Here is a 12,447-nt window from a genome sequence, read left to right as displayed (position 1 = left end):
TATTTCTCTTTTTTTGATGTTGTTATAATGGAATTGTTTTCTAGTTCCAGTTTTGGATTAGCCATTGTTGGTTTATAGACACACCAGCATTTTGCAGACTGATCTTACACCGGCAAGCTCGCCAGCCTGTGCTCTGGTGCGAGTGGCCCTTTCTCTTTGTAGGTCCCTCAGGATCTCCCACATACAAGACATGTCCTCTGCAAACAGATAATTCCGCTTCTTCCTTTCCCCTTAGGGTGCCTTTCCTTCCTTTTTCTTCCCTGGCTCCCCAGCTAGAGCCTCCAGAGCAAATGAATAGCAGCATGGGAGTGACGCTCTGCCCCTTGGTTCTCACCTCCCCCAGCCTGTGAATAGGTTTCTGCTTTATCTGGAAGGTTCACTCGATCCCACTTTATGGAACGATTTTATCATAAAGGGCATCTCGTCACCTGCTCAGGTTCTTTTAATGTTGCACAGAAAACAGGTATCACCCAGGGTCAAAGTCAACTTAGATGAAAACTACTCACTCAACATTATGTACTTTGACAAGTTTGAAGTGCATAAGGAGCCAAGTGAAAATCCAAGTGATTCCCTGGCTTTGAGAAAGAGACAGATTTGTGATATTAACAAAAAGGTGTCAGAGAAAAAAATGAATGTGCCCAAAATGCATGTAATTATTTCAGCCTTTGCAAAATAAAATGGAATGTTGAAAGCACAGAAAGAAAAGTAAATTTGGCATCACTGGTAAAAATCTTATGGCCTAAAGCATATTAAGGACTGATAAAAGACGGAGGATCCAATTCCATGGCACAGAGTTGCTAGCGGTGAGCAAACAGGACACGAGACCGCTGGGCAGAGCGCGGGATGACAACAGACGTACTGTCCGCCACACACAGCTGCGGGGGGGGTGATCTGCACGGAACCCCAGCCCTCTCTCTTCTTCTGCCCGAGGAGGCCACCTTGCAGCTGCAGAGAGCAAGCCCAGCCCACACCGTGAAGGGCTGTACCCCAGCATCCCACGAGGGCAGAAACAGAAAGACATTGCTGGTATGTAAACCTGAGATCGGGGTTTGCATGTTCCTGCAACCTCATCTAGTCGAATCCAACACAACCAGAGAGCTCAACTTCCTTAAAAAAAAAAAAAAACACACAACTTAGAAAAATAAGAAACACGACTAAGACAATGCCAATTTTGGGCAGGGCTACAGGAAAACAGGAACGCGCACGTCTACTGCTGACAGGCTTCGTGGAGAAGATTCTGGAAACATAGAACAAGGCAAATAATAGTTCACAGCCTCTGACCCTGCCACCCACTCTGGGGAACATGCCTGCCTAAAGCAAATAAACTCATAGGAAAAATAGCTTGGATGAAATGTTCATCGTGGTGATATTTATAACAGCAAACACTGGAGACCAGGCGGGTGCTCGCAGACCGAGGGAACAGCGGAGGGGTGCCGAGTGGGGCGCACAGGCTGCCGCACCGGACGAGGAGCCGAGCCAGGGCACTCGCGACGTGGGGAGAAGCCAGCACCAGAGACAAAATGGCAGAACAACGTTCGTTACGTACCAGCTTGAAGGCAAGGACAGTGGGTTTTCCTCTTGGCCTCCCGGCGCTGAGCACGAGGCAGACACTCGAGTATGTGCTAAGGGGCTGGATGACCAAAGCTACAAATAACCCGTCAGAGGGACACGGGGCTGGAGGCCGTGGCGGCTGAGCTGGGGGTTGCTTTTCCTGTGCAATGACTTCAGTCTGTAGTTGTGAGTTAGGGAGTCGGGGCCATGGTCAAGGGGGTGGGCCAGGACCACACAGAGCAAAGCTCACCACGCTGAGCTCTCCACGGCAGGGGGGCGCCGGCGAGTGGGAGCCTGGAGCTCGGTGGTGCGCAGGATCAGGCGTTCCCTGGTCTCACCTGGCCTGCAGGTGCCAACGGGCCGAGGAGTGAGGGGCACACTGGACAGAGGTTTCCCTGTCCAGACGACCAGGGCCCTGTCTCAGCCACACTTGCAGTGGACTCTCGCTGTCTGACAAGACGGCCTGTCACTGTAAGACCATGCTTCTCCCGTGGACTAATGTTTACACTCATAGGGAAATTCTCCAGAAAGTCAAAGAGCAGATACAGACTTGTCTTTCATCAGAGGAACCCTGCTCGACGGCCTGGACCTAACCGCTCCTCCTTCCCCTGGTCCAGGGCTGAGCAGCAAGGCCAGCCTGCACCCCTCTGCCCCCAGGGGACCTCAGGAACCAGCATGTCACCGCCTCCTCTACTCTCGCCAGGTGACAACTCCACCCTGGGGCCACCACAGCTGCATCGCTGGTGCTGAGAACACAGGCGGGCCAGGGGGGCTAGGGGGCGTCCCTGCAGTAACTTCCCCGCAACAGCCCCCACCACTCTCAGCAGACAGGCCCCTCACAGAAAGAGGACAGCGGGCAGTCAGCAGCCCCCACTCTCTGCTACCACTCACACACAGGCTGGCCAGCTCACCCCACTCTCTCCCACAGCCGGAGCTCACCCCACCCACCTCCACCCACCAATGCCATTTGTAGCTTCTTCCTCGACTCCCAGACCCCCTGGGTCCAGCTTGGCCCTCTCCCCTTCAGAGCCAAGCTTCTTGCTGGACAGCTCTCCAATCTCAGCCCCACCCGGCCCCTCACCTGGGCCTCCTGGCCCATCTTTCCAGGGAGCAGGACCCCTTCCTGCTCGCTGCAGACACTTCCCAGACACCGGCGCTCGCACCACTGTGCGTCAGCACAAACGCACACCGGAGCGAGGGGAATCACTTCTTGTGACCAAAGAGTTTCAAAAGCAAAATAACAAAACCCTTTCCATTAGTTTTGCAATGCAAGAAAGTGTTTAGACTGAGGTGAGCACAGTGCAGTGTATTGAACATAATCCAGGGTGGGGCCTCCAAGTGCCCAAAGCCCACAGCCTCTAGGGGGAGAATGAGGAGAGAGCTTCTGGCTGGGGGCAGTGCTGAGGGAGCACCTGGGGCCTCCCGGTCAGGCCCTCCTGACTTCTGAAGCTTGGCCACAGGGAAGCTCAGGAAGCCTCTCACATCTAAGCCGGCAAAGGCTGAGCCGCCTGAGGAAGTGGTGCCTGCGGGGTCCCCACTTGGGTGGGCAGGGGGACTGCAGTGCAGGGGCCTGCCCCACCCACAGCTCTTGACACGCGGCAACCCCTTCTCCACGATGCGGGGAGGGCAGGACAAGGGTCTTGGCTGTTCTGACTTTCTACCACTCCAAGTGCGGGAAGGGGCCCTGGCCTAGGGTCATCACGCTCTCAGGCGGCCACCGGCCACGAGCAAACACAGCTGACCACGGGGCTTCTTCTGCCCCCAAGGGTCAGCCTCTGCCTGACGGCCCTGCAGCCACCCTGCCAAGGACAGCCGACGCCTCTAAAGGACAAGCGCTTGCTGACTCACCAGCGTGCCACCCAGGTGGAAATACGTCAACCCCACAGGGCCATGCACACACGTCCGCGAGCACCCCCAGAATCCCACCTGGAGGACACATCAGCTCACACGCCATTTGCTACCGGGTGTCTTCCAGCCTGGCAAGGGCCAGGCCGCAGACCAAAGGCTGTGTGACAAGCTGGGGGCAGCAGCACTGCGCCCTTACTCCCTGGGGCTCTGGCGGCAGCAACGCCGCCCCTGCTGGTCGCCTGCACAGCTCCCCGGACATTCCTTTCTCTCAGCAGCAGCAACTTGCCGGGGGCTACAGCTTCCTTGAGCTGCAAGTTTTCCAACTCAAGAGATAGACTTAAACCCTAGAACAGAAAGGTCACATTGACCCCAAATGAGACAGAAAGCTTCTTCTGGCAAAAGCAGGAGGAAAAATATACAACGGGTCAGGAGGTTGTCCTTTGTTCAGGCAAGAAACGGGGCATTCAACAGGGCGGCGGGAGACGCTGACCGCTGAGGGCTGGTGATGAGGCCGCCCTCCCAGGCCTGCTGAAGCAGGTTCCCAAGATCTGACAAAGGGCATTATTAACGGGGAGGGTGAGTCAGAGTGACCTCAGGGCAACCACTTCAGCTTCTTTCAACCCCTCCACTTTGAGGCAGCCCTTGCTGGAAGCTGACTTCCTGTCACACAATGAGCCTCTGTGGGCAGGCCCCGGCGCCTCTTTCCTGCACAGAGCACTTTTGGAGCCTCTCCCCCCCAGCCTCCCTGAGTCCCTAGTGGGGCTGCAGCCCCAGCTGAGGGGCGAAAGTCACGCATCTGAAAACTAGAGAAGGCCAGAGAGAGACCAAAGAACACGGAAAGCAGGATGCGGGATGCGTGCACAGGGCTCTCTGAAAGGGCCGTCACAAGCCCTGCAGGCGACACTTAGGCTCTGCTTATCTGGCTCTGCTTATCTGCGAAGGGAATCCGATCTGCCTTGAGGGCTGGAGGATGAAAGGCAAGGGTCTGGGCCCTGGCATGGTGCCAGCCTGGGGGCCTCCAGTGTCCTTCACAGTCAGAGGGATAGGGGCTGTCCCCCTTGCCAGGGCTTGACTGACGTGCCAGCTCTTTCAACACAGGGCAGGGGCCAGGAGCCAACGGAAGCCCCAGGAGGGCCCAGGGTGCTCGCGCAGGGGAGTGCCCAGGGTAGAGGAGGAGGTGTAACGGGGGGTCCCCAGAAAAGGGGGAGGTTCCAGGTTCCCTGCCCCACCCAAATGGAGGGTGAAGCTGAGCAGAGAGAGAAAAAGCTGCAGAGGAGACTGAGGAAGGAAGGAAGCAGGATGGAGCCAGAAGGAGCCCTGGAGGAGGCGCATGGAGCCGAGAGACACGTGGAGAGACTGCGCCTGCCTTTTGGTCATGGACTGAGTGACACAGACGTGGGTGAGACCCGTGGGGAGGTGACAATGGCAGCTTTTACCTTGATGTTGATTTTCTCTTTTCCTTCCGGGCTTGTCTGGTTGTTTCTGACCCTTTTCTGTGGGTCCCCACGGGAAGATGCCTTAGACTTGGGGCAGGCTTTGGGGCCTTGCTCTGGGCCAATCCCATTTGGATGGACTTTTACCCATGAGGGGACGGGTAACTGTGGGTGCTTCATTTAGAAACTAGATTCTTTCCCTTTCCTGTACTGTTTACTAGTTGTATTAAAGTTCCTTCCCATTAAAGTCTCATATGTTTTGTGTTGATGCGGCAGATGGCAGAACCTATTTAGAACAGGCAGGTTTGCAGGGTCTGGGCTGCCCCTCTCCCTGCCCTGTAACAGAGGCACAACCAGCGCAGGGTCCACCTAACTCCTAGGGACAGGCCCGGAAGCAGCCGTGGCTTCGAGGCAGGGAGAGATCATTTACAAAGGGCAGGGAGTCCTGGAGTGACCATCTGGGGGCCCCTGAGTCACTCCTCACACTGCAGGAACAGTGACTTCTGCTCCATAAAAGTGGCACATCCGGGTAAGAGTCCACACCTTATAAGGTGAGGAACCCCCACCAGATGTCACACCCAGCAGAGCCTTCAGGAAATGGGTGCTTGAAGCAGCTCAGTCAATGAATGCCTTTGAAGTCAGAAAAAGCCAGCAAACCAGACAGGGACTGGGCCTCTAAGCCCTCAGCTGTGACGCCACTTTCTCAAGAAACGACTGCATTTCCTGCAGAGGTCCAGGTGGGATCCAGAGCATGCTGCTCTGCAGAAGGCACAGACGGCTGGACCCGGCAGGACAAACTGACGATGGAGCTGACACGACCGTGATTTTATTTTCTTTTAAAGTTTACTTAACCTTTTCTGAATACATTGAAAAAAAATATATTTACTAACTCCCCTTAAATTCAAGTTAGTTTCTCATTGAAAGTATTGGCAACATCTTAAAAAAAAAACTGAAACCATTTATTTCTTGTTGGCAGTATATTCAAATGTAATGTGTGGTTTTTATAAATTTGCTGTGCTTTACTTGGCTTACTTTGTATGGATCCTATCACATTTTTAAAAAAGACACCCTACTATGGTAGTAACACTTGATGCAGGACTCAAAAATAGCAAAAATAAATAAATAAATAAATAAATAAATAAATAAATAAAGTTTACTTAACTTGAAGGACTATCCAGTAATTTGAAAAATGAACAGGGAACGCGTATCAAGCAGCAACCTGGAACTGACGAACGGGCTAAGGCCAGGCACACACCTCCCCGCGGAAGTCCCCCGTAAACAGGGAGAGCAGGAGAGAAAGTGTGCGGGCTAGTGACAGGTTTTGACGTCCAAGCCTCAGTCCCCCGTCTGTAGGATGGGCAAGCGTGGCTGACCTACTGCCTGGGGAAGCTATGGGACATTTACGTGACCAGCATGAGTGGGTGCGGGCGCCTGCTGTCTCCCCGCAGCCCACAGGGCAAAAGTCCCTCCGGCAAGCAGAACTCACCAGCCGCCACCAAAGAGCCCCTGAAAACTCCAAGAACACAAGACAGGCACCTGCGAGGTTCAGCCTCCCAACAGGCCCTCTTCAAGAGGCCCCCTGCCCGATAAACATTTCCAGCCACCAGGTCACAGGAAGAAAAAAGAAGACATTTCCATTTATGGCAAAATACCAATTACCATAGAATTACTGAGAAACTTTTATCTTAACTTCGAGTATAATATCAAACACACACACAGAGAGGGGCAAAAAGCGCCTATTCTATGTCATTAAACATTTGTCAGTTTGGTTAAGAAATAGTTTGGGCCCCAAATTGTCAATAAATAATGTAGTCTAATAAACTCAGTACAATGTTAAGCCAAAATAATAATGTTTTAATTGAATTGCATATGTTTTTCTCAATATTCTAAAATCATTTACCTTCTGAAGGCCAAAAACCTTGCTAAGAGCTGGGGGAAGGGAAGGCGATAAGGCAGACCTCACCCGGCAGCCCAGGGAAGGCAAGGTCACCTGGCCACACCTGCACAGGCTGGGGTGGGGCAGGGGGGCAGGGAAGAGGGGAGAGAGAAGTAGGGAGGAGGGCAGGGAGTGAGGAGAGGCAGGAAGGGGGGAGGAGGGCCAGGGAGGAGGGAGAGGGAGCTCGGGGAGCAGGGCAGGCAGAGCTGCAGCTGGGGGAGGAAGGGAGAAGCCAGCTGCCTGCAGTCCCACCAGGAGAGGGGCTGCCCCGCTGGCTCAGGTGCTGAGAGGCTGGAAGGTGGAGGCCTGGCCCCCGAGGGCACAGAGGGCCCACAGCAGATGCTTAGATCTAAGACACTAAACAGGCTTAAGAAATGTTTCCTACTCAAACGACCCAGGAAAAAAGCCCAGGAGGCACACACTCAGCCCGCAGCCTTCCCCCAGCAACGTGCCTTAGCAGCCTTCTGCACTCTGCTCTCCGGTCCTAGGGCCAGAGGCCAGAGACCAAGCACAGGCCAGGACGGCAGGGGGGTCGGAGGGTGGCCAGCCAGGGTGTTCCTGAGGAGAGCTGTGCGCAAATCCTTGAATAAACGTGACCACAGCTCACCCTCTCTGCGAGTGGCGTATGTTCTTCTTTGGCAAATCTGCATTTCTTCCTTAGTCTTTCTGCCCCAAGAGTATATGAGCTGGATCACTTTTGAAAATGCAAAAGGATTTAAAAGAAAAGACGGCAGCACCTGGCCCCTCTGCCATTTCCGCAGGCACGAAACCCAAGCCTCCGGGAAGGAGTCCAGGCCTCTCTCCACGGCAGGGCCTCGGCTGTGCCCCCAGCTGCCAGCCTCTGTCCGCCCCACGCTGGCACCTCCTCCTCCCGCACCTGCAGACCCCTAGCTGCCTTCTCCGCTCTGGCTCCGGGTCCCAGGGACCCTCCTCACGCAGCTCCCTGAACACCAGCCTGGGCTGCTGCCTCCAGCTTCGCCTCCCACTCTGCACAGACCCCTCCCTGCGCTGACCAGGACATGCCACTGCGGGCTCTGCATCTCCTCGGGCCTCTGAGCACTGCCCAAAGCCAGCCCTGGCTCCTCCACCCCCGTGGGCTGCTGCCCGGTGTCTCGGTGAGCAGCTGCCCAGGATGGAAGCCGCCGCGCCATCCCCGCTCTGCCCTGGCGCACCCCCACCTGCAACAGCCCCTTGGACAGAGCCAGAGCTGGCCGCCTCGCACCACCACCACCTCCACCAGCCTGGCTCAAGCCAGCACGCTCAAAACTTGCCATGTGTCTCACTCATCTGCGCTCCCTGCCCCGACAGACATGGTCGGGGTGACCCGGCTTCCGCGGGCTCAGGCTGGCCAGCCCTTCCCCCCACCCCTCCAGCTCCTGCGACCTTGCCGTGGGTCTCCAGATGCACCAGGCTCAGCTTGGCACCTGTTTGCTCTTCCTCTGCAGGGGCTCCGCAGGCCTCACTTAGGGATCAGACACCTGCTCCATATCACACCTTGTCCAGAAAGCCTTCTCCAACTCATCCTTATTCCTCTCCCCCTCCAAGCCCTGTATGTAGCCCCAGACCTGGGCATCCAGCTCACCTACTGAAGGCAGTCGCTTTTTCAAGGATAATGACAAAAAGTGCCCGCTGGCACACAGGAGGGAGGGCACAGTCCCACCCACACGCAGAAAAACTGCTTAGTTCATTCTCAGGCTTTGTAGATGAAAACAGGTAAAAACACCGAGCTCATGAAAACAGGCAGCCACCACGATTTCAAGTACAATTAAATATGTATGACATCTGTTTTCCCATAGTATCTTTGTCCAGAAATTCTCCAAGGCAAGTTCTGAATAGTCCCGAAATCGCCAGGGAGCACTGGCCCAGAGGCCTGGCCCATCTCCGCAAGGAGACTCAGGCGATGGCAGAGTTGCATGAGCCCAGGAGTGGTTGCCAGGCTCCGAGCAGGCCTCGCACTGCATCTAACGCTCACACTTGAATTTCAGGCAATTTTTGGTGAAGACTATTTTTAACTGATTCTGGAAAGGTGTGGGTAAATTCTGCCTCTATAATCAAGTTTTTCTCTCTCTTTATTTACATTCTAATGTATTGTTTTAAAGCCCACCTGTTGCAAATCCCCACAGTCCAGACTTGGAGTTAGCAAGACTTAAGAATTGTCAAAAGTCCTTTCTAGGAGGAACTTCTCCACAGAGGAAATGCAAATGGCCAACAGGCATATGAAAAAGTGTTCAGCATCACTTGTAATCAGGGAAATGCAAATCAGAACTACAATGAAATACCATCTCACACCAGTGAGAATGGCACATATTAAAAAGAACCAGCAATGGCAGATCTTGGGTGGCTGGGTCAGCTGACCCAGGGGACAATCGGGCTGATTTAGGCCGCTTGCCTCGGCCTCACAGTCGCCGCCGCCATGGCCAGTCAGTCGCAGGGCATCCAGCAGCTCCTGCAGGCCGAGAAGCGGGCCGCCGAGAAGGTGTCCGAGGCTCGCAAACGAAAGAACCGGAGGCTGAAGCAGGCCAAAGAAGAAGCTCAGGCCGAGATTGAACAGTATCGCCTGCAGAGGGAGAAGGAATTCAAGGCCAAGGAAGCTGCGGCTCTGGGATCCCATGGCAGTTGCAGCACTGAAGTGGAGAAGGAGACCCAGGAGAAGATGACCATCCTCCAGGCCCACTTCCAGCAAAACAGGGATGAAGTTCTAGATAACCTTTTGGCCTCTGTCTGTGATATCAAGCCAGAAATCCATCAAAACTATCGTATAAATGGATAAGGGAGAAGAAAGAAGTGCCTGTTCCATGGATTGGCATTTTAGATGCCATTTTAGATCCTGGAATATGAAGCTCTAGCAAGGCTTGAGTTATATTCTTCTGTAAAGGCATTAAATTATTTCCATATATTATATAGTCGGTCCCTTCACTTTTTGAGGAACAGCAAATCTAGCTTCTTTGTACAGATTTAGAGCTTATCCAAAGATTTCATCTTTTTACCTCATATTTTTTAGAAATTTCATGGATAGGCATTGTCTGTTTTCCTATGCTATTAACTCAAGCAACATATATATCAAAACTGACTTTTTCTTTCTTAGATGCAGTTAAAAAGAAGTTCTGTTATTTTTTTTAAAGAAAGAAAGGGATTAAATATTATTTTCCCTAATGCTTTCTTGAAGGTCACGGGCTTTATCTATGAAAAAGTAGTAAATAGTTATTTGTAACCTGTGTGAAGCAGCACCAAGCCTTACCGTAGTCCTTTCTGGCTAAGGCTTAGAACAGTGAATAACTAGTATAATTGTTTTATCTGCTTTTAGTTTCTCTTAATCAAAATTACTAGAAGATAGAATTCAAGAACTTGTTACATGTTATTACTTGGTGTACTCAGTCATTTAAAAGTAAAGACTCTTCGTCATGTGTTTAAAAAAAAAAAAAATAAAAGAACCAGCAACAACAAATGTTGGCGAGGATGTGGCTGGTGGGAGTGCAAACTGGTCCAGCCACTATGGAAAGCTGTGTGGAGATTCCTCAACCTGCTAACGATGGAGCTTCCGCATGATCCAGCAATTCCACTCCTAAAATGTGCCGCCTGAGGTGCTAGAAATAGCTGATCACTGACAGTCTAACATATAGATTTTCTGTGGGGCACAGACAATGGCGAGAGCTCTGCAGAGCAGAGGGGAGTGCCCCCAGTGCTGCCAGCAACAGGTGATCTGGCCCAAAGACTCACTTGGAGGTGGGTCACCCAAGCATCAGGATTTTTAAAAAAACCTTCTAGGGCTTCCCCAGTGGCATAGCAGGTTGAGCGCAGCGCTATGAAGCTGTCCACAGCCTCTGCAGAGCAGATTCAATCCCGACCAGCCAGCAAGAATCCCACATGGCGCAGCAGACCTCTCCTGCCTCACCCGCTGCTCCCCTCAGCAGTGTGTTTCGTCAGTCTGCCTGTTCTGTTCCCCGCTGTCTCTGGTGAATCCTCTCACCCTCCCACGCATCTGGCCTGTACCCCAGCTGTTGTTTAAAAATAAATACATCTTTAAAATAAATAAATAAATAAATCTTTAAAAAGAAAAAACAAAACACCTTCTAATTAGGATGCAGCACTGCACAGTCAGGGGAGCAGAAAGGGCGTCATTTTTCAATTCCAGAACAGGACTCCCAGGTAGGAACAACCCAGTAGGCACTTAAGGCTGCTTAGTTATTGAAACAATAAAGCCTCCATATTTGCTATCTAATAAAAATAAAACAAAGTGTCCAGTGACCATGAGGGCACCAGGTCCTGCTAAGAAGAGACGTGAGAGAGCCGAGGCGGCAGAGCCAGCAGCCATAGGCGCTTCCGCTGATTCCGGGGTCCTGTGCCACAACCCCAAAACAGCAGTCACGGTCAGCTGGAAGAGCTACTCTTAGCTCATTTTCTCTCAAGTCCCGTTTATGATTGCACCTGGCTCTTAGCCAGGAAAGGGCAGCGTGGCATACACATCGTGCCCTAAGGCAGAGTTGACACCAGCATGAGGCCAGTTCCAGGCTCTCAGCCTCCCCACGAGAAGGGGCAGCAGACGCAGGGAGGCCCAGCTCAGGCCCCAGGGGGCCCAGACACCGTCTTCTGAGATGAGGCCGGGCTTGAGGCATGAACCCTCATTTGTTGAGGCCAAAATCTATTCCCCAAGAAGATCACTGTCTCGTTTTCTCAAAGCATTTTGGACAGGCACTCCGCACCATTCAGCGAATACCGAACTGGTTGAACACTTCTGTCAAGAAGCTCGAAGAGGGCCTCCCCGGTGCGCAGCGGTTGAGCGCTGGGTTGCGAAGCTGCCCGCAGCCTCTGCAGCGCCGGTTCAATCCCCGGCTGCTCCCCGGCCACCAGAGGAGGGTCCCACAGGGCGCGCAGACCTCTCCTGCCGCCCGCTGCTCCCCTCAGCAGTGTATTTCGGTCCTTCTGCCTGCTCTGCTCCCCGCTCTGGCTCTGGTGAATTCTCTCACCCTCCCGCGCTTCTGACTGTACCCAGTGCGTGTATAAACAAATAAATAAATAAATAAATAAATAATAAAATGTCCCAAAAAAAAAAAAAAAGAAGCTCGAAGACTAGGTGTGCTAAAAAGGGAGAGAATTCTGTTAAATCAATCGCTCAGGAAAAAAATGAAAATTCCACTTTCCAAAAAGGTCTCCACCAAAAAAGCAGCATAAGCCGCAGGCTGCACACTCAGTCCTGAGGCCGCGGGGGGCTCTGTAGCTAACTCTACGGAACAGCCCCCACCTGCCCCGCCCGCCCACCCTGCTGTCTTCACATCCACTGCCCGCCCGCCTGCCCGCCCCACACGCTGAGAGCTAGGCCACGCCTCGTGCCACCTCCAGCCTTCAGGACCAGCTTCCCAGGGAAGCTGATGGAGCCAGCTGGGACCTCACTGAGGGGCTTTCTTTTCAGAAAATGGCCACATAGAAAATCTTGGTATTCTGTGGGAAGTCTTAGGAGGAGAAAGGTTCCGTGTCTGAGGGCAGGCTTCATGGGGCAGTGGGCTGGGGACTGGCCAGCTTGGGACAATCCCCCCGGTTCCACATGCAAAGCTGAGCTGCTCTCTGGGGCCCTGGAAGCAGAGCAGCACGTTCGTGGGAGACGCCGGGAAGTGAGGTCCATGGGCCCGGGCCTCCGCAACAAGACTGGCTCTTCAGAGGGGGCAGTCAAACAAGCAAGCTCTG

General features: G+C 53.2%; 1 protein-coding gene across 1 annotated transcript; it reads left to right on the top strand.

Annotated features, from left to right (window-relative positions):
* The first annotated feature begins 9,113 nt into the window (after nucleotides 1–9,113).
* On the top strand, nucleotides 9,114–9,780 carry LOC119247178 (V-type proton ATPase subunit G 1-like). Its single transcript, XM_037513422.2, has one exon. It carries the CDS (start codon nucleotides 9,182–9,184, stop codon nucleotides 9,536–9,538), a length of 357 nt encoding a protein of 118 aa, XP_037369319.1. The 5' UTR covers nucleotides 9,114–9,181; the 3' UTR covers nucleotides 9,539–9,780.
* The last annotated feature ends 2,667 nt before the right edge of the window (nucleotides 9,781–12,447 follow it).

The sequence above is a fragment of the Talpa occidentalis genome, unplaced genomic scaffold, assembly GCF_014898055.3.
Source record: "Talpa occidentalis isolate TD23 unplaced genomic scaffold, MPIMG_talOcc4v2.1 talOcc4.16, whole genome shotgun sequence".
In the NCBI taxonomy this organism is placed as follows: Eukaryota; Metazoa; Chordata; class Mammalia; order Eulipotyphla; family Talpidae; genus Talpa; species Talpa occidentalis.
The sequence above is the reverse complement of the archived record's forward strand: the minus strand, read 5'-3'. Positions and strand labels throughout refer to the sequence as shown.

What these genes read in the sequence shown, in the direction of transcription:
- LOC119247178 (XM_037513422.2), top strand. Translation starts at nt 9,182, where the DNA reads ATGGCCAGTCAGTCGCAGGGCATCCAGCAGCTCCTGCAGGCCGAGAAG.